At 57.4% G+C, this 17610-nt stretch overlaps 1 protein-coding gene across 2 annotated transcripts in view; it reads left to right on the forward strand.

The window, feature by feature from the left end:
- Positions 1-17336, forward strand: part of LOC123929548 (SAP30 binding protein) — a 36070-nt gene extending 18734 nt beyond the window's left edge. Inside the window, exons 4-11 of one of the 2 annotated variants that reach the window (XM_045985363.1) lie at positions 4297-4339; positions 9198-9286; positions 11475-11566; positions 12289-12349; positions 12811-12862; positions 13758-13816; positions 15280-15364; positions 15632-17336. In XM_045985363.1, coding sequence (XP_045841319.1) covers positions 4297-4339; positions 9198-9286; positions 11475-11566; positions 12289-12349; positions 12811-12862; positions 13758-13816; positions 15280-15364; positions 15632-15813 — 663 coding nt within the window. In that variant the 3' untranslated portion in view covers positions 15814-17336. Of the gene's footprint in view, positions 1-4296; positions 4340-9197; positions 9287-11474; positions 11567-12288; positions 12350-12810; positions 12863-13424; positions 13651-13757; positions 13817-15279; positions 15365-15631 lie in introns of those variants that run through there. The other variant, XM_045985364.1, reaches the window with a different exon arrangement.
- The last annotated feature ends 274 nt before the right edge of the window (positions 17337-17610 follow it).

A 17610-nucleotide genomic window follows, 5' to 3' on the forward strand; every position in this document is an offset into this window, starting at 1 on the left:
TCCTCTGCTCCAGTCATAGTTTCTGAGTGGCTGGACTTTTTCGTATTCTCTACAGGGGGAACCGCATTCCAGGGTCTGCAGTCCCTGAGAACAAGGCCCTGTTTTTTTTTTTTTTTTTTTAAAGATTTTATTTATTTATTTGACAGAGAGAGATCACAAGTAGACAGAGAGGCAGGCAGAGAGAGAGAGAGAGAAGCAGGCTCCCTGCCGAGCAGAGAGCCCGATGTGGGGCTCGATCCCAGGATTCTGAGATCATGACCTGAACCGAAGGCAGCGGCCCAACCCACTGAGCCACCCAGGCGCCCGAGAACAAGGCCCTGTTGTATCTGCCGCATCCTTATGGGTCTTGGACCCGAATGATTAAGGAACCGAAATTGGGCAGGTCCCGATCATTGTTTTCCAGGGCCACCCACTGGCCTGCCTCTGCCACTTCATGCCCTGGCGCCCTAGTTGCTGAGGCTTTAGGCTCAGCGGGGAGCCTGGCGAGGTTAGAGGAGCGCCGACAGTCGGGAGGGGGGGCCTTGCCTCAGAGTTTATGTCTTTGACCAGCTCAGCACTTCTCCTGCCCTTCCCGTGTTCTCACTTGGCTTCTTCAGAAGCTACGCATTTGTTTTGTTTTTCTTTGTGTCCTACGTAGACTTGAACTAGACAGCCGAAGTGGCTTACCTGGTCTTTTCTCCTCGGACCTGCTAGGTGAGATGCTTTGTTTTCACCTTCCTAGTGAACCGGAGGGGAAGCCCTTGGCCCGCCGCATCTGAGGGCCATGCGCGCCTGCGTCCAGGCCTGTCCCAGTCTCTGGGCTGTGGGTTCCGTGCCTCCCGGCTGACTCAGACACATGTCTGGTACGAGGTCTCTGGGCTGAGTTCATGACTTTGACCACTGAGACTATCCCCCTGCAGGTCAGGGGGATAGATTCATACAAGTCAAGACAGGGACCCTCCTGTGCATTCCAAAACAGCACCGAGGGAGAAGAAAAGAACAGTGGTTTCTTGTTGCTTTTTACTTGTATCCTCCTGATGGCTGCCTTCCGGCCTCCTTAAGGGCACAGAGAGAACCTGTGGTGGGTTTATAACCGTTGTCTTGGACAGCTGGCAGTTTAATAATGTGAACCTTCCATCGCTCTCCTTAGCTCTGTCCTATTAAATACTTCATCAAATGTTTTTTCATGACTGCCTTCCAAAATAACTATCATGGATGCTTGGTTCATTTTGTACTGAATTCCTGGTATCTGAGGCATGACCGGTAGGAGGGTGTCTGTCTAGGTCTTCTTCTTGAGTGTGGACCGCCTCTGCCCCCAGGACTGTGTCTCCCCCTGAGGCTGCCTTTATTGGATGAAATGTACCTTGCTGGACAGCTGAGGGGAAATAGCCCAGCAAGCATCTTTGGGGAATTTGACAGCCATCCTCCATCATCTCCGCAGACCCCCAACTCTCCTTCCTTGCTGCTGGTTCTTCAGCATCGTCTGTGGTCCTGGGTTCATCCCCCTTTGAAGAACTCTGGTGTTTGGCTCCACAGGCCCTTTGGTGTGCTCGGGCAGGATGTGGGGTTAAATGCTTTTGGATCCAAAAGAACCTGGGTTGTTTGCCTTCATTTTGGGGGGCATCTTGGCCCGGAACTCAGCAGGCTCACAGCCCAGCTTATTCATGTCAGAGGACGGAAGAATTACATTCTAAAACCTAACAAGGTGTGGCCACCAGGAGGCACAGGTTCCCATTGTTTCATTGTCGGGGCCTGGGAGTCCCGTGGGTAGTCGTGACACAGAGGGATCCGAACAACCACAGATTCCAAAGTCTTTCCAGGAGAACTTTGTGCAAAAGTATATGGCTTCCCGTCTGGGGTGGCTCATTTGTATTTTCAGTTTATAGGATTCTCTTAAGGCAAAAGAGTCTTCTTGCACTTAGAGTTGGGTCCATGGTTCATAGGGGTTGGCACTCTGCTTGGAGGGATCATGGAGCTGAATTCTGTTGCATGGGAGGAGATGTTCCTGGGGATGGTGGGTTTGGGGTTGAGCAGGAGTCCATAGCTCCACGGGGCTCCGGGGACACGCCCCACCTGGGGTTGTGCGCGTGCGCACCCACGCAGTGCTGTGAGAGTGAAAAAGCAAAGAGTAGACCAGTTGGTGAATTGAAACCAACTATCAACTTTATCACTTTTTGTATTTGTGTAGAAAGATTAGTTTGAAAGAATGAGTAACCAAGCCAAAGATGGAAAGGAGGGGGAACACCTTCCTGTTGGTGATTTTGCCCCAGCATTGCCTTCCTCCCTGAGATATGACTGAACGCCCCCAGCTAAGCCAGGCGAGGGCCTTGTGAAATGCAGGAATCCCCACCCCTCCCGTCGCAGGGGCAGGGGTGGGGGCGGCGCACAGGCTGCTGGAGGCCCCAGGGTGGCTCACAGCCTTTCACCCAGCCCAAGGAACCCGCAGGTGAACAAGTATTTTCCCTGTAGAAGAGACACTGTGTTTGGTGACCAACTTCCTGTGCTTCTGGAATAGTGGACCCTGTGGAATTCCCACGTGGCTGTCTTGCCTCCTTCCTCAGGCCAGCGAGGGGCTGGTGCCCTGTGGTGCTTTGGGAAGGTTCCCCCAGGCGGCCTTTGAATGGTTAAGGTCAGTCCTTGGAATACTGGTCAGGGGAGGGGAGGTAGGATGTACCCAACTGATGTTTTCCCATAGTTAGCACCCAGAAAGCTGTCCCCTGGAGGGAAAATTTAAGGACCTTTTCCAGCCCCACGTTTTGTTGCTGCCACACTCATCAACTCTGGTTCCTTGGGAGTCACTGCTACAAAGGGGTTGTTGTGGGGCCCCTGGAGACGGGCGCTCCCCGTAAAGCAGCTGATTGATGACCAGCCTGAATTGGCCATGGCAGTCCTCCAGGCACGCCTCCCAGGCACAGGCCTGCCTCCTCTTTGCCCACCTGACGGGCAGGGGGCGGGTGGCTGGGGGAGACCGGTTGCTAAGCAGCCTGGCCTAGGACGGCACGCCCGTCCAGGTCGAATGAATGGCCGCAGTGTTCAGAAGAGCGAGGGGTTTGGGCCTGTCCCAGAATCAGGAGGGACTTTTTGGGGAAGGACGTTAAGAACGACTACTCTGCTCTTGGCCGGGAGCCATAGCACGGGAGGGCTTTCGACGGCCTCCTGGCACCTTCTTTTCTGAAATGTTCCTTGGTATAACCGTAAGTGCAGCACACAAGAGCGCCGCAGCTGTGGCCGGGTGCCCATTTTCCAGAGTTGTTACTGTCTTGCCTGCCCCCACCCCCGCCAACCAAAGGAGATAACAGCTTCCTGTGAGCCCAGCTCCTGCCACTTTGATCCTTAGCCTGGGGTGGCCCTTGAGAGCCCTGACCGGGCTGTGTGTGAGGGGCTGGTTTCCCCCGAGATGGGCGAGACAGCTCTGTTGCTGCCAGTGGCCATCTGGGACGGTGGAAGCAAGGGGAGGCCTGCCTCCCTCCCTGTGTCCAGGCTTGCGACGGGGGCTGGGACCGTAGCCTTCTCCAGGTGGCTTTGGTTTAGATGAAGCATGTACTCTGAGCAGGGAAATACAGAGCGAGTCCAGAAGAACGCCTGATAAGAAAGTTTTGCCCAGAAATTTCTGCTCTCGGCCAGCCTGAGGGACCCGCAGAAGTGGTATTGCCGGGTGGAAGTTTGCGATACGGATCTGGGAGAGCTTTTTCCTTGGAGAGAGAGAAAGCCAGTGTAAAGGTCGAGAGGTGAGCCCAGGAGAGCCAGGAGAGAAGCCGCCCCTGTGCCAGGACCTTACTGGGGCCCGGGTCAGTCACTTATTTAAAGGCCCAGCACATGCCTGCCCCAGGGCTCCGTGAGCTTCCCCCTGATGATAAAGTCTCCCGTTTCTGCTTAAACTGAAAGCGAGAACAATCTCTTGGCAACAGAGACTTTCGTCTCTTGGAATTCTTGTGTTGGGAAGTTGCCATCTCTTGCTTCCTCGGTGCCAGGTAGGGGCGGCGTGATCGGGAATGGCTGACCAGCCCCCAGGGGAGACGGTGGGCAGGGTCCAGGTGTCCAGGTGATGGAGACTGGTGTCTGCTCTCCTCGGCATTGGTGGATGTTGGTTGCTGCTGGAGGCCGTGGAGGAGACTGAAGCAGGCATCTGGAGCGTCATGGCCGCTCTGATGATGGAGGGAGCTGAGGCGGCTCGGGTCCCAGAAGGCCCCCAAAGCACCGGCTCGCTCTTAGGTTCTTGTGTCGCTTGCTCCTTTTCTCCTCCCTTAAAATCCTGCGTGAGGAGCTGTGGGTCAGGAGTCCCGGACTTACCTCCTTGTATTTGTTTCTCTTTTGCAGGATAACCCAGAAGTAGAAAAGCGAGATCCTCAGGAATTAGTTGGTGAGTACCCCAGGGGGAGTCTCGGGGGCAGAGGTCTGAGCCTTGCCCGGAGTGACCTGGCTTCCCACCACGCCCGGGCCTGCCCCTGCATGGGGCTTCTCTCTGCTTCAGCCAAGGCCGCCGTTCTGCTGACAGCCTTCTCTTCATGTGCGCTCTCGGGGCCTTTGGCATTTGCTAAGATGTCTGAGTAGGACACCCAGGGAACAATTCTTTGAAAATCATATCCATGGTGCGTTTCATTGGGCTTCGGTCAGTTGCCAGTGTTGTCTGGATGGATTTGGGGCCTCCTTCAGCTGGGAGCTCATTCCCCTTGTGCCCTAGGCCTGTCCTCTGTCCTTGTACGCCTCCCACTTTGCTGGCATATTCATGTAGTCAAGGAGCAAATGTGGCCTCTGCTGGCACTTGGTTCTGTCCCCAGAAGGGAACATGCCTCATACCCCAGAGTCTAGGATACTTTGTGACTTAGAAGGGCGGGGCAGTTATGTTTCTGAGAACTGGCACCTGTCATCCCAGTCCTGTGCTAGCCAGCCTCCTGATCCTTTTTAGAAAGTCCCTCAGCTCCGACAGTTTGGTCGTGGGCTTTGTAAACAGCAATTCCAAGCCTGTCCCAACCTCATGGAAAGGGTGACCCTCCCTCTCTGTGGTGACTGTGACCATCTTTCCCTGCCTGCTGCGTTCACCTTCACAAAGCGGAGGTCCTGCTGCCTCGGGGCTGCCGCGGCTGCGGCCTGCAGAAGCCACTCCCGCTCTTCCAGATGGAGGCTTTGTGGCTCGCAGCCCTTGGACCTGTCCCGTTTTTGGACAGGATCCTCTAAAGGAACCTCTAAAGGGTTACAGGATGTGGGGACTTGTTCTGGTTTTCCTAACTGGAAGAACTGAAAGTTGTTCCATTACATTTGTTTGCTGAGGAAGGCTTGGGTAGCACCGTACCACGATGACTAGCCCAGGCCCTCAGCAGGATTCTGCCTTTATCCCTGAGTGAGTCTTTAAAATCTATAAAAACCAGAATTTTTCTAGACCTTAGTGTTGACTCCTTAGAAAATGGCGCTCAGGGGATGCGCCCCTTGGCTTTGCAGACAGAGGAAGCAGAGTGTGGCTTCCTTCGAGTGGGCAATCCACAGGGGTAGGTGTAGACCAGAGCCTCGGTCTCCTGTTCCTGACCGCCTCGCCGGTCCCTGCTGTGTACTCCCAAGAAGCTAGGGGTGGGGGTGGTTGTGGGGTCTGCAAACAGCCTGCCCCGGAGCCCGCTGCCTGCTCGAGGCCGCGGTGTCTGGCGGGCAGTGGGATAGGGGCACATGAGCCATCTCCACCACGACTTCTTCCTGCCAGCTTCCCCTGTTCTCTCCTTGCCCCTTTGAGCCATTCGATGAGCTTTGCCACATCCGTACAGTCCTGTTGACCCCCTCACAGTCACAGTGTGAGACACGTCTGTCACTCCGGGGGCGCCGGCTGGCTCAGTTGGTGGAGAATGTGACTGTGGATCTCGGCGTCACGAGTTCAAGCCCCACATTAGGCCTAGAGCTAACTTAAAGAGAAATAAATGTTTAAAAAAATTTTACTTTTTCCATCACTGCAGAATGTTCCCCATACCCCTTTCCTTGCAGACTGTTTCCTCCCTTGGCCTCAGGCAAGCAGTGATCTATTTTTCTCACTATAGTTTTGCCCTTTTTTAGAATTTCATAAAGAGCAGGATTTCTCAGCCTTGGCACTCTTGCCATTTTGGGCTGGAGCGTTCCTTGTCGCGGGGGCCTGGCGCGTGTTTGACACCGTGTTTTAGCATGTCCTCAGTCTTCAGGATGCCCCTAGCACTCCCTTCCCCCTGCCAGATGCGACAGGGAAAAATGTTTCTAGACATTCCCAGATGTCCCCTTGGGGGCTGGGGGAACATAATTGCCCCCCCCGCCCCGTTGAGAACCACAGATAGAAATGAAATGACCATCTTGTTCTTTGTCTGGCTTCTTTCACTCACCACGTTTTTAAGATCCTTCCGTGTTACGGGGCACATCCGTAGTTCCTTTTACTAAGTACGTTCTTTCACAGTAGGGTTACCCCCATAGTTTTTTTCTCTGTTCACCCCAGTAGGTCTTGAAGCCTCATCGTCTTGGTTCCTCCTACCGATCTTCAGCGACGAGGTGATAGTTGAGCTCAGTCTGCACTCAGCTCCTTCGTTAATACCTCTAGGGATGGGACTCTCGGGTTGCTCCCCCTGGTATGGGAAGGATTTTCATATGTGAGACAGCCCCAAGTTTAATGGAGCAAATGAAAGCAGAGAAGCTGACTCATAGGTCTCTCCAGCACCGTGGCCGCTTCGCAGAGCCGAGCGCGTACGCCCTCCAGATGCCCCACGGACGCCCTGTGGTCATGCCTGGAACAATGGCCTGGGGTGGGAATCGGTTGGGTTCTCCGTGTCCCTAGTGAACTAGGGAGAGCTCCACTGCTCCCTGCTCCCAGCCCCACAGTACGCCCCAGGCACTCCTTGCTCCCCACCGTTACGTAAGCTCGACTAAGGAGCCGCTCCTGCTCAGATTCACACCTGGCAGCTATGGATACCAGGGCTGTTTCCTGGCTTGGGTGTGCACAGGGGTGAATCACCAAGGTAGACTTCTGAGTACCAGCTGCCCTTCTAGAATGCCCCCAGCACACCCAAGAGCAGCCATGGTACCTGGAGTTGCCCTAAGGGCCCGGACACATTTCTCGACGGATTTCCTGGGAAAATGGTTTGAGGCTTTGTGGCTGCTCAGATGACCATATATGCGGGTTTGAGGTCTTCTACTTGAAATCGTGCTGGGACTGAGGAAAGAGAGTCACTGAAAGATTGCTCCTGGAAGCTGTGCGGAATTTTTTACCTAATTTTCTGACTGTCCCTGCACTTGCCAGTCACTTCATAGGAATGCTTTTGTTCCTAACCCGGGAGCTCAGGAGGGCCCCCCCCGAGTCATACTGCGCACCACTTGAGCCCTAGTGTGGTTGGTTGCTGTGGCGACGGCGGCACACCCTGTGTTTCCAAAAGGCTTTCCTGGCAAATGCCAAAGGGCATTCTTTGTCCGTGCTGCGCGCGCGCGCGCACACACACATACACACACTCTCTCTCTCTCTCTCTCTCTCTCTCTCTCTCTCTCTCTGCCTCCCTCTCCCACCCCCGCACCCCCAGGGAAGAGCTTCACCCTTCTCATTTGTGCCCAAAGCATGCCAGGGCCCTCCTTGTTTTTGCCCTCTAGAAATACCGAGGACAGCTCGCCCCGGCCAGGTCCACTCTCAGCTGGCCTCTGCAGCCTGCTTGAGCCTCTGGCTGAGAACCCCAGCCCCTCCCAGGGCTGCAAAGAAGGGGGAAGTCGGGAGGAGACTTGAACTGCAGCCCGTTCTGGGTACTGCCATTGCTTCAGGACTCAGGAGGCAGAAGGGAAGGGCCGGGCAAAGAGGAGCACGTGGTCCCCTGGTGGAAACTGCTCCTGGGCTGCACGGCTGTCCCAGGTTCACGGCGGGGTAGGTCACCCCATCCCGGTCTTGCCCTCACCCAAAATGGCCGGCCTAGCGCTCTGTTGTCAGGGCGCATCCAGTGAGAACCCCGCTGCCGACCGCGGGAGTTGGCGCGTGTAGCGTGTTGAGACTCTGCCCCAGCCTCGGGCTTTGCAGTGTGTGCGGGCCTATTCTGCCGCCACTGAGACTGGCAAAGCCCACAGAGCCATGCCCTCAGCCCTGCTCAGCACTGAGCTACTTACACTAATAGTGACGCTCTGAGCGGAGATCAAAGTACCCTATCTGCTGAGAAAGATACTAACCGGCGCTGGGAGGAAAGAAGGCAAAGGCTGTGCTAGGCTCTCGCCAGCCGGTCCGGGCAGCCGCGCGGGGCTAAGAGATAGTCCGGCCCAGGGCCTGGCACACAGTGGGTACCCAGCAGCTACTTGCTGGCTGTTATTGGTGCTGGTTTGTTCATTCTTTCCCTTCATCCTGCCCCACCCCACTCCGCCTGCCGTTTGCTCACTGTATGGCCCTTTTCATGAGAGAATGTTTGAAAGAGCACAGACAGAATCTTACAACAAATGGTGCATTGTCCGATCCTGAGCACACGCTGCAGGCTGAGGGTGGCCAGACTACGGAGAAGAGAACAGAGGGAGCAGGCAATTTGGGTGGGCAGTGGCAGATCCCGAGGGAATTAGCCCTTGGGAGTTGTGGTTCTTCACGTCAGAACCAGGCCTTTTGTTCCCAGGAATGAGGTGGGCCAAAGGAGGGTTGATTGGTTTATTTTCAAAAGACTAAACTAATAACAGGTAATTTCTTTTAAAACATCATTTATGCACCAGGCAGTTTTGAATGTTTTGAGTCCTAGAGGAACTCGGAACTTCTCCTCTGTCTTGGGCAAGAGCTTCCAGAATCCTGGGAGGTGTTAAAGGAACATAGCCAGTGGGGGGCTGGAGCTGGCTCACACGGTCAACCGGTGGTGCTCCCCGCTTCCTGGCCCGGGTCCAGCAACAAGAGCATCAGTAACCCAGAAACTGCAGATGCTGTAGCTCAAAGCTCCCCTCTTCCCCCAGCGGGTTGTTAGACGTTCACCAGCACACCCTGGACAGACCTTTTCCTGAAAAGTTCACTTCTAGGATGTGGTTTTATGCATTCTTGACACCTGTCCCCTCTGCCTGAACTCCTCTTCCCACACGCTGGCTCCTTCTGGTCATTCGATCTCAACTCAGATGACCGAGAAGCCACTCTGAACACCACTGTACTGTCTCATAGCCTTTCTCTCTCCCTGAAAAGGTCTCATGTGCCCTTTTTTCCCTAACCGTGTTTAGCCCCCATCCTACACCCGCCCCCCACCCCCCATCACATACATCCACAGAGAATTCTTTCTGTTCTCTCACAGCCTCCTTTTCTGAAAGAGTCCGGAACATGTCACCTGATGAAATCAAGATCCCGCCCGAGCCCCCTGGCAGGTGTTCGAACCACTTGCAAGTAAGTGCGGGGCTCTGCTGCCGCAGCCGTGTCGGGGGGAAGGGCTGCTCGGGTGTCGGGTTTGGTCTGACTTAAAGAGCCTTCCGTAGAAGAAACAGCCAGGTCAGCAGTGGCCCACACGTCCTGGTCACCTCTCCTCGCCTGCGACAGGCGTTTGCTCTGAGCCCACTGCCAGCCCCTCCCTCATCACCTGGCACTGCTCGAGCGGGGACCCCCTAACTCGCCCTCCATGGGGTCCTAAGCCTGGACAGAGAAAATACCGTGACTTTCTGTGCGACCCAGCTGAGCCAGGGGGCACTTCACTAAGAAACGGAGGAACCATGAGAATGGAAGACAGTTTGTAGAAATGCAGAAACACAGGCATTGATATGCCTAAGGTTCTTGTCCTCCTCTCCTGACAAGGTCACAAACAGCCCCGGCCTGGGGTTTTGAAACCCGGACGAACTGGGGCAGTGGGTGCAGTCACTCCCTTGGGAGCAGGGCCTCGGGGGCAGCTGGGCCTTGGACCTCCTTTTCAGCGCTTGCAGATGTTTCTCCTTGGCCCTCGGCGGGTTCCCCTGTGTGTGGAACCTCGTGATGGACACAGGAGCAGACACCCGGGGCTGCCCAGTGTGGGCGCCCGGTCCCCCTGCTCTGCCTTTGATTCCGTAGGTTCTGCTGGTCCCTCTGGCCACAGCACGGGCCCAGGGTGCCATCCTAACGGATGCATGACTAAGGGGCCCAGGGGCTGCGGAATGCAGCTGGCTGGGCAGGGCCCGCATCGGGGCTGGGGGCGCGGCACAGATCCTCTTCCTTTCCCAGAAGTCTCCTCCCTTGGCTGAGTTGTCCATGAGCACAGCACCTCATCTCCCCGCCAGGCAACAAGCCGCGGCCTGTAAGGACAGTCCGGCAGTCTCTGCCAGACAGACAGCCAGCTGGCTCAGCCCTCAAGTTCAGCGCATTTCTCATTTTTAGATCCTTCTAGTGGTAGAAACCATGACCTTCAGTGAACACTTCACTTGACCCGAAGTGGGAGAGCCCATCTGACGGCCCAGGAAACCCAGGAGAGGAATCTGTAACATACGGGTCGGCCTCAGCGGGCCAAGGCTTCCGTGTGAGGCCCCCCTGGTTTGCCCTTGGAGAGAGAACGGGGAGGTGTGTCGTTCTTGGTGGTCTCTGCCCTGGCGAATGCATTACAGACCCTCTCTCCGCACTTCAGTGCCTCCTCTGGCCGGTCTCGGCAGGAGTCAGCCTTCGGACACGGGGTGGGTCACCGCTCCTGATGTTCCCCAAGGGCGTCACGCGGGACCTGCAGCCCTGCCCGCCGCCTCCTGCAGGTGAAGAGTGTCCCACGTGTTTTCCTTCTGCAGAGTCTGTGCATTTAGCCGCCACTAGTGGGGGAGGCTGCAGAGAGACCTTGCCCCGGGCCAGCTCCAGCCTTGCTGGGTAAGACTGCTCCTCCTCAGAGGTGACTCTGCCCTGAGACCCGGGCTTCTGGGGCCTCTTCCCACACTGGGTGATGTGGCTGCCATCTGCTGCCGGCCTCATCTCTCTGGGCCTTGAGACACCTGTGGGACCGGCCTGGCTCCCTGCCAGCTGGTTCTCCTGTTGCCCACTGAAAGCCAGAGGACGGGTCTGGGGTGGGGTAGCTTTAATGAGACGGGCTCTTGACCCCTGACAGTGCCTCTTCATAACGTCGTAGGGACTGGCCGTCTGTGAGCCTGCCTACAAAGGATACTGTAGGAAGTTTGTGGGGCCAAATCCAAAACACACTACTCCTTCCTTCCTTTGAAAGGATGTAGCCTTCCCAGGTCTCCCACTGAGGACTGAATCCTGTGCTAAAATTGAAAACCAGCACTGAGCCCCCTGCCCATCCTCTTGGGGTGATTCAGGAGCTGACTGACCATGGCGGAGCCCTCCGTTGTCTTCTCCTTGGTTTCTCCGCCTTGACCTTTCACCGTTCCCTCTGCCAGCCATCCAGAGCGAGTGAGGAGAAAGCAAACCGAAAACGGACTGGTCTCGGTTTCTCTTACTTGTGCTCAGCGCTGGTCACAGGCTGGGTGGAGAAAGACAATGTGACCGGAGTAGGTCCTTGCATGGCTCTGTGGGTCTCTGTGGCCCAAGTGTCCACCCAGCACCTGTGACCACAGGCTGGGATTGCCAGTGGGATGGGTGGTGTCCGAAGGGCCCTTCTGTTTCTCTCCTGTAGGACAAGATCCAGAAGCTTTATGAGCGGAAGATAAAAGAGGGAATGGATATGAACTACATTATCCAAAGGAAAAAAGAATTTCGGAACCCCAGGTGAGTTTTCCATGGGCCTTCAGGGTCAGGTGAGTCACTGATGGCGGCCTGGGAACTGGAATGCCCCTGTGGAAGTGGCAGGGAGAGGCCTAGCTAAGATCGCACCCGGGCCCACAGCGGCCAGCACCCGGGCTGCAGTAACACAGAAACCAGGATGAAGAGTGGAAGCCGAGAGGCCTGAGCTGTGTTCTCCTCGCTCTGCTCCTAAGGCATACAGCCTCTCGAGGCCTCAGTCTCCTCATCTCTGCAGTGGGGGAATTGGACTAGATAGTCCGTGTGGGTTCCTCTTCCCCTCCAAACTGTCACTGGTGCTGCACGCAGGTGACAGGATTTAGGTACAGAGGTTTGTCCAGGTCTTGCTCCATCCAGGGCCCCAAGCACATGGCGCACATGGCAGTCTGACATAGTGACATCAGGGACCTGCCCCGCCCCGCCCCACAAACTGTATGTCAGATGTCCGGATAAGACCAAAAACCCGGACACCGTAGCTGTCCCGGCCCCTGGCTAATGAGCCGTCTCTCTGGGCGTGGGGAGGACTAGGAATGACTTCATGTCAGGCCAGGGGACATTTCCCCTTCTATCACGAAGCTTGCTTGGAACAGTTCAGCTGGGTTTAAAGGGTTCGTTTGAGCCCAAGAACCACACGGTTCTGATCTCTCAGAATCTGCCGCACACCCGGCTTGGGACCAGGGCTTGCTCAGTGCCTTCTGCTGTTCTTTCAGCATCTACGAGAAGCTGATCCAATTCTGTGCAATTGATGAGCTGGGCACCAACTACCCAAAGGTATGCCCTGCATGCAGAGGCGGCGGGTTGAGGGGGGCTGCCCGGGGCGCTGCGCTCGCTCTGCCGGATTTGGCCGTGGAGCCGCTACGCAGGCCCGCGTAGCGGCAGTGCCGGCTGAAGGGCGCAGGTCCCAGCTCCCGCGCGGAGCCCCCCTGGCTCTGAAATAGTCCGGGAGAGAAATCACAGCGACAGACCTCGCCCTGGGACCCGGACTGGTTAGGGCCCGAGCGTGCACTCGCTGTGCTTCTGTGGCAGAGTCCGCAGACAAACGCCTCACTGCCTCATACTCCCAGGAGGAAATCGGTTACCCCGTGGCTGGGCCACGGATAACAGCTGAGCCCCTGTGTCCTTACGTCAGGGGCCTCCGGGCTAGGAAAAATCCATGGAGGGCCCTGGGTTTCTAAGCCATTTGTCATCCAACGACCCTTGCTGGCTACAGTGTTAGCTCTTCATTTTTGCAGGATATGTTCGACCCCCACGGCTGGTCTGAGGACTCCTACTATGAGGCATTAGGTAGGTGGCCGTCCGTCCATCTGGCCTTCCGTCTGTTCGGTCAGCCCGCCACCATGTATTTCAGGGTCTCCCCTGTGTCAGGCCGTGTCCGGGGCGGTGGGTATGCAGCCTTGAATGGTACAGACCTGCTGTGACGTGGGAGGCTTACGACCTGGCACAGAAGGCAAAGAAGGAGCAGTCCCAGCAGTGACGGGTGTGGTGGGGGTGCAGGTGGGGCGCCCTAACCAGCCGAAGGGGGCCAGGGCAGAGGGGGTGGGATCGGCCTTGCCGAGGAAGTCCTATTCGAGCTGAGGTTCAGAGGTGCAGAGAGAGTGTCGCAGGCAGGGGGACAGCGGGTCCTGAAGCCAGTGGGAAAGCATTTTCTCAAGGGTCCCTACAGGAAGAACAGAGGGGAATTTCAGAGTCCGAGCCCTCTGCTGATAGGTCTTAACCCAGCAGCCCCTGGCCCAGATCTGGCCTGTAGGTGTGTTTGGTTTGGCCCGTACAAGTTTTGTCCTGCTTTAATTTGAATGAGTTGCCAACATTGTACCTCAAGTTTGTAATCCCGGCTTTTCTGGGTCAGCGGGTAGGTTGTCCACACGGGGCCTGCATCCCCACATGGCGACGACAGTCTGCTGGCGCTTAGGAGCAGCCGGCCCCTCCACACGAGGGTGCACAGCCCCAGCCCCTGAGCCTGCTGGTGTGAGGCCTCTGCTTGGTGCCAGCCGAGGACCGGCCCTTCCATTTGTCCATCGCAACAGGACAGTGAGCCCCTTGGCCTGGAGGCTGGGTGTGCGCACTGAGCGAGAGTACGGGGTGTGGCAAGTGCGGGTGTAGGGACCCTCGGCCTAAAGTGGCCCCTCACGTGGGAGCTGTTCCAGGGCTGCTTTTCTTAGATCTTCTCTTGTCTTTGTAGCTAAAGCCCAGAAGATTGAAATGGACAAATTGGAAAAGGCCAAAAAGGAACGCACCAAAGTAAGTGATAGATGAATGTCCTGGTGGTGGGAGGGGCACGTGTGTGGACTGTCGTTTCGCAGCCCCCACCGTCAGCTTGAAGGTGCCTCTCGGGTGCTTCCATTTGGTTTCTTGGGGTCTGTGGTCTGCCGCACTGCACCCTCCCTCTGCTCCCCTCACCACTGTGGCGCCCCGCTGGCTCTCGCTGCTGTCCCGTGTCCTCCCTGGCCTGAGTAGAGCGACAGGTCTTCCTTCTGAGAGCACTTCCTCGGCCTCCAGGTCTGATCTCCACAGTCCACCTCAGTGCCTCCTTGCAGGTCCCGCACCTGGTGGCCGGAGGACCCCTTATTTAGGCCCCTGACCACCACTTCTTCCCAAGCAGCACGGTCTGGATCCCTTGGGGAACGGAAATTCGGCTCTGAGACTGACTGTGCTCGGGCCACTAGCTCTGCCTGCCTTTGCTCTGCTGTGACCCTCCCGCGCAGCGGGGCCTCCGGGATGCGGCCCGACCCCACCCCCAACAAACCCCTAGCAGGGGCTGCAGCCAGGGTGAGCCAGCGGCCCGCCAAGCAGCTACCGGGCGATCAGCTTTTCTCATTCTTAGTGCTGGTGGAACATCCCTTTTCTTCCCCTCCCCTTCCAAACCCCAGGCTTAGCGTGGGCCGTGTCTGCAGCGCACAGAGACCAAAGCTGTGCTGCTCCGGGGGCGGGGGGGGCGGCGGGGGGGGCGCCTCCACCCGGAATGTGCGGCGGGGCTGCCGGTTGATGTGTCCCGCATGTACAGAATCCTGGTGATGCCCGGAGCGTTCCAGTGTCTGTCTGGAAGGCTCTCCTCGGGGCACCTGTGGGGCTCAGTCAGTGAAGCGTCTGCCTTCTGCTCAGGTCATGATCCTGCAATCCTGGGATCAAGCCCTGTGTCGGGCTCCCGGCTCAGCGGGGGGCCTGCTTCTCCCTCTCTAGCTCCCCCTGCTTGTGTACCCACGTGTGGGCCTGCGCGCGCTTTCTCTCTCTCTCTCTTTCTCTCAGATAAATAAATAAAATACTAAAAAAAAAGAGAAGACTCTCCTTGAAGTATAAAAGTAAATCCTTTTTCTCCCTCTTTTTCTGCCCCTCCCCACTCCTAAAAAATAATAAAAATAAAAGGGGCGCTTGGGTGGCTCAGTCAGTTAAGCATCCAACTCTTGGTATGGGCTCAGGTCCTGATCTCCGGGTCGTCAAATCGAGCCCCAAGTCCGCTCCATGCTGGGTGTGGCACCTGCTTGAGACTCTCCCCCTCTCCCCCACCCCAGCTTAAAAGAACGGTAGTAAAAGCCTCCTCTGGGCACCTCTCCGACACCTTGTCCCTCCCTTAGATGGTGTGACAGGGCTGCTGCCTTGGGCGTCCTTTGTACGGTACCTATCTGTGCCCCGCACGCCGCCTCCGGCAGAAGGGTGTGGACAAACAGTTGGCTGCCGCCCTTACCTCTTTTCCTCTCTCCCTCCAGATCGAGTTTGTGACAGGCACCAAGAAAGGTACCACGACCAACGCCACGGCCACCACCACCACCACGGCCAGCACAGCGGTGGCAGGTAGAAGGGGGCTTGTCCGCTTCCAGCCATACCACGAATGGAGCGACGGTCTCCCTGCCTTGTCTGGGGGAGGAGAGGCTGTGGGGATCTGGGCCTAGGCTCCCCTTGCTGTGCTTTTCTCTGACCCCAGAGTTTGTTAAGGCCTGTTGGGAGTCCGGGGTGGGGTCCCCAGTCCACTGGCTGCCCCTGCCGTTCCTGACCTGCTAGAAAAGGGAGTGTTGCTTCTTGGTTCGTCTGGGTCCTGATGCCTCCCTCGCCTTATTGCAGACGCCCAGAAGAGGAAGAGCAAGTGGGACTCGGCCATCCCAGTGACCACGATAGCCCAGCCCACCATCCTCACCACCACGGCGACCCTGCCCGCCGTCGTCACGGTGACCACCAGCGCCAGCGGCTCCAAGACCACTGTGATCTCTGCCGTGGGCACCATCGTGAAAAAGGCCAAGCAGTGACCCAAGGGACCAGCTTGGAGTGGCTCGGACATTCTTCTTTCCGTCGAGGAGAGGAGCCGCTCCGGGGCCCGAGGAGACTGTGTGGCCCAGCGACCCGCGTTGGCGCGGAGGAGCCGCTCTGTTTATTTCAGGACTGGGATCTGCTCCCAGATGCCACCCCAAGAGGAGCCTCTGTGTGGCTTTCCAGCCAGGGAAAGGACATTGCCACAGAGGAGTCGGGTGCTATGGATTGTGTGCACACACCACTTGGGGCCCGGGGCCCTACTAAAAGTGCCGTGTTCTCCCACTCGGGCCTCTTGGCTGCCCTGGCCTCTACTGTGGTCTGTTTTCAGGCAGAAGTGGGAGTTCCAAGTGCTCTCTCCATCTCTTGTCAGGGTCACTACCTCAGGGTTGGTAGTGGAGTGGCCGAAGCCTGTGGCCCTAGTCCGTGGGGGTGGCCCGGGAAGTTGGCGTGGTCACTGCCAGCGTATGCCTCTTGGCGCGGGCAGATGGGAGCCCGGAGGATGGAGGAGCACCCCTGGTCCCGCTGTTCACTGCCCTGATCCTGAAACCCGGCCAGTTCTCAGACGAGAGCCGAGGCCTCTCCTCCGTTAGGGGTGACTGAGCCCTTCCCTGGCCAGTTTTTAGACACACCCGGGCTTTTGAGGTCAAGCCAGTTGCCAGAAGGCCTGGGTTTGATCCCCAACCCACACACACAGCCAGAGAGGCCTCAGCACCCGGCCACGGCGGCCCCGGTCCTTCAGTGCCCGGCAAGCACGGCCAGCAGGCCCCGCGCGGTGTGGGACGTGAATCACCTCCTGCCCCGGCCGGCAGCAGCTCGTTGTTTACGTGAAAGCCAGGCTCCTGGGAGGATCCTGCCACCCCACCTTTCCTGTGCCTGTTATCTCTGCCCCACAGCAGCGTCTGGGCAGCGCCAGCGGCCGCTGCGCTCCTCTTGAGGCCAAAACCGATTTCCCAGCCGCCGCCGGCTCCGGAGTCCGGAGGGAATTTTCTGCCTTTCTTGCTCCCTGGCAGCTCTCCAGGCCAGCGGAAGGGCTCCGTGTCGGAGGGGGAAGCCGGGCCGTGAAGAGCCGTGTAGCTTCTGAGGCAGGGGCAGAGGGCTGGGAAGGCAGTTCCGACAGCACCCCGGTGCCTGCATCACTGGCCGAGGGTGCCAGTCCCGCCCCACCATCCCAGCAATCGGACTGGACTCGCGTGTGTCCCTGTCCCCCGTGCCCCCCTCCACACACTCAGGCATGGAAAGCGGTCAGTCCTGCTCCCCTCCTTTGATGGGACCTCACAGCCCTGGTGAGGACCTGCTGCCCCCTTAGCCCCAAGGGGGTCTGTGAAGGCCTCCTGCCCTGCGGCCTCCACCAGGGGCCCCCCATAGCTCCATGCGGCGCCATGGGAGTGGCGGGAGACCGAGACGGCACCTCTGCTCTGGAGCCTGGTTTAAACAAGTTGTGTTTTAGTCATGTGTCTCGGGCCCTTGTCTCTGTGAGTCTTCTCTGTCAGATCCCCGTAATAAAGCTTCCTAAGCAGTTGTGAGGAGTCTGTGGAATGATTTATGCAAGAGCTGTGTAGACAATAAGGTACGACTTTGTTGCCGGCCCGTCCGGTTCCTTCTTCATTTAGACCAAGGAGAGAAGCAGACTCCACAGCAAAGACCAGCCAGGGTCGTGGCCCTTGACTGTCCTCTGCGCACCCCCTGCCCTGCCACTGAACAGTAATGGCCACTCACCCAATGAGTTGGGCAGCCCCATGTGGCCATGCTATTCCCCTCAGAAGCCTTGTGAGTTGGGCCAAGCCCTCTAATCC

Source organism: Meles meles, chromosome 18 (genome assembly GCF_922984935.1).
Source record: "Meles meles chromosome 18, mMelMel3.1 paternal haplotype, whole genome shotgun sequence".
NCBI lineage: Eukaryota > Metazoa > Chordata > Mammalia > Carnivora > Mustelidae > Meles > Meles meles.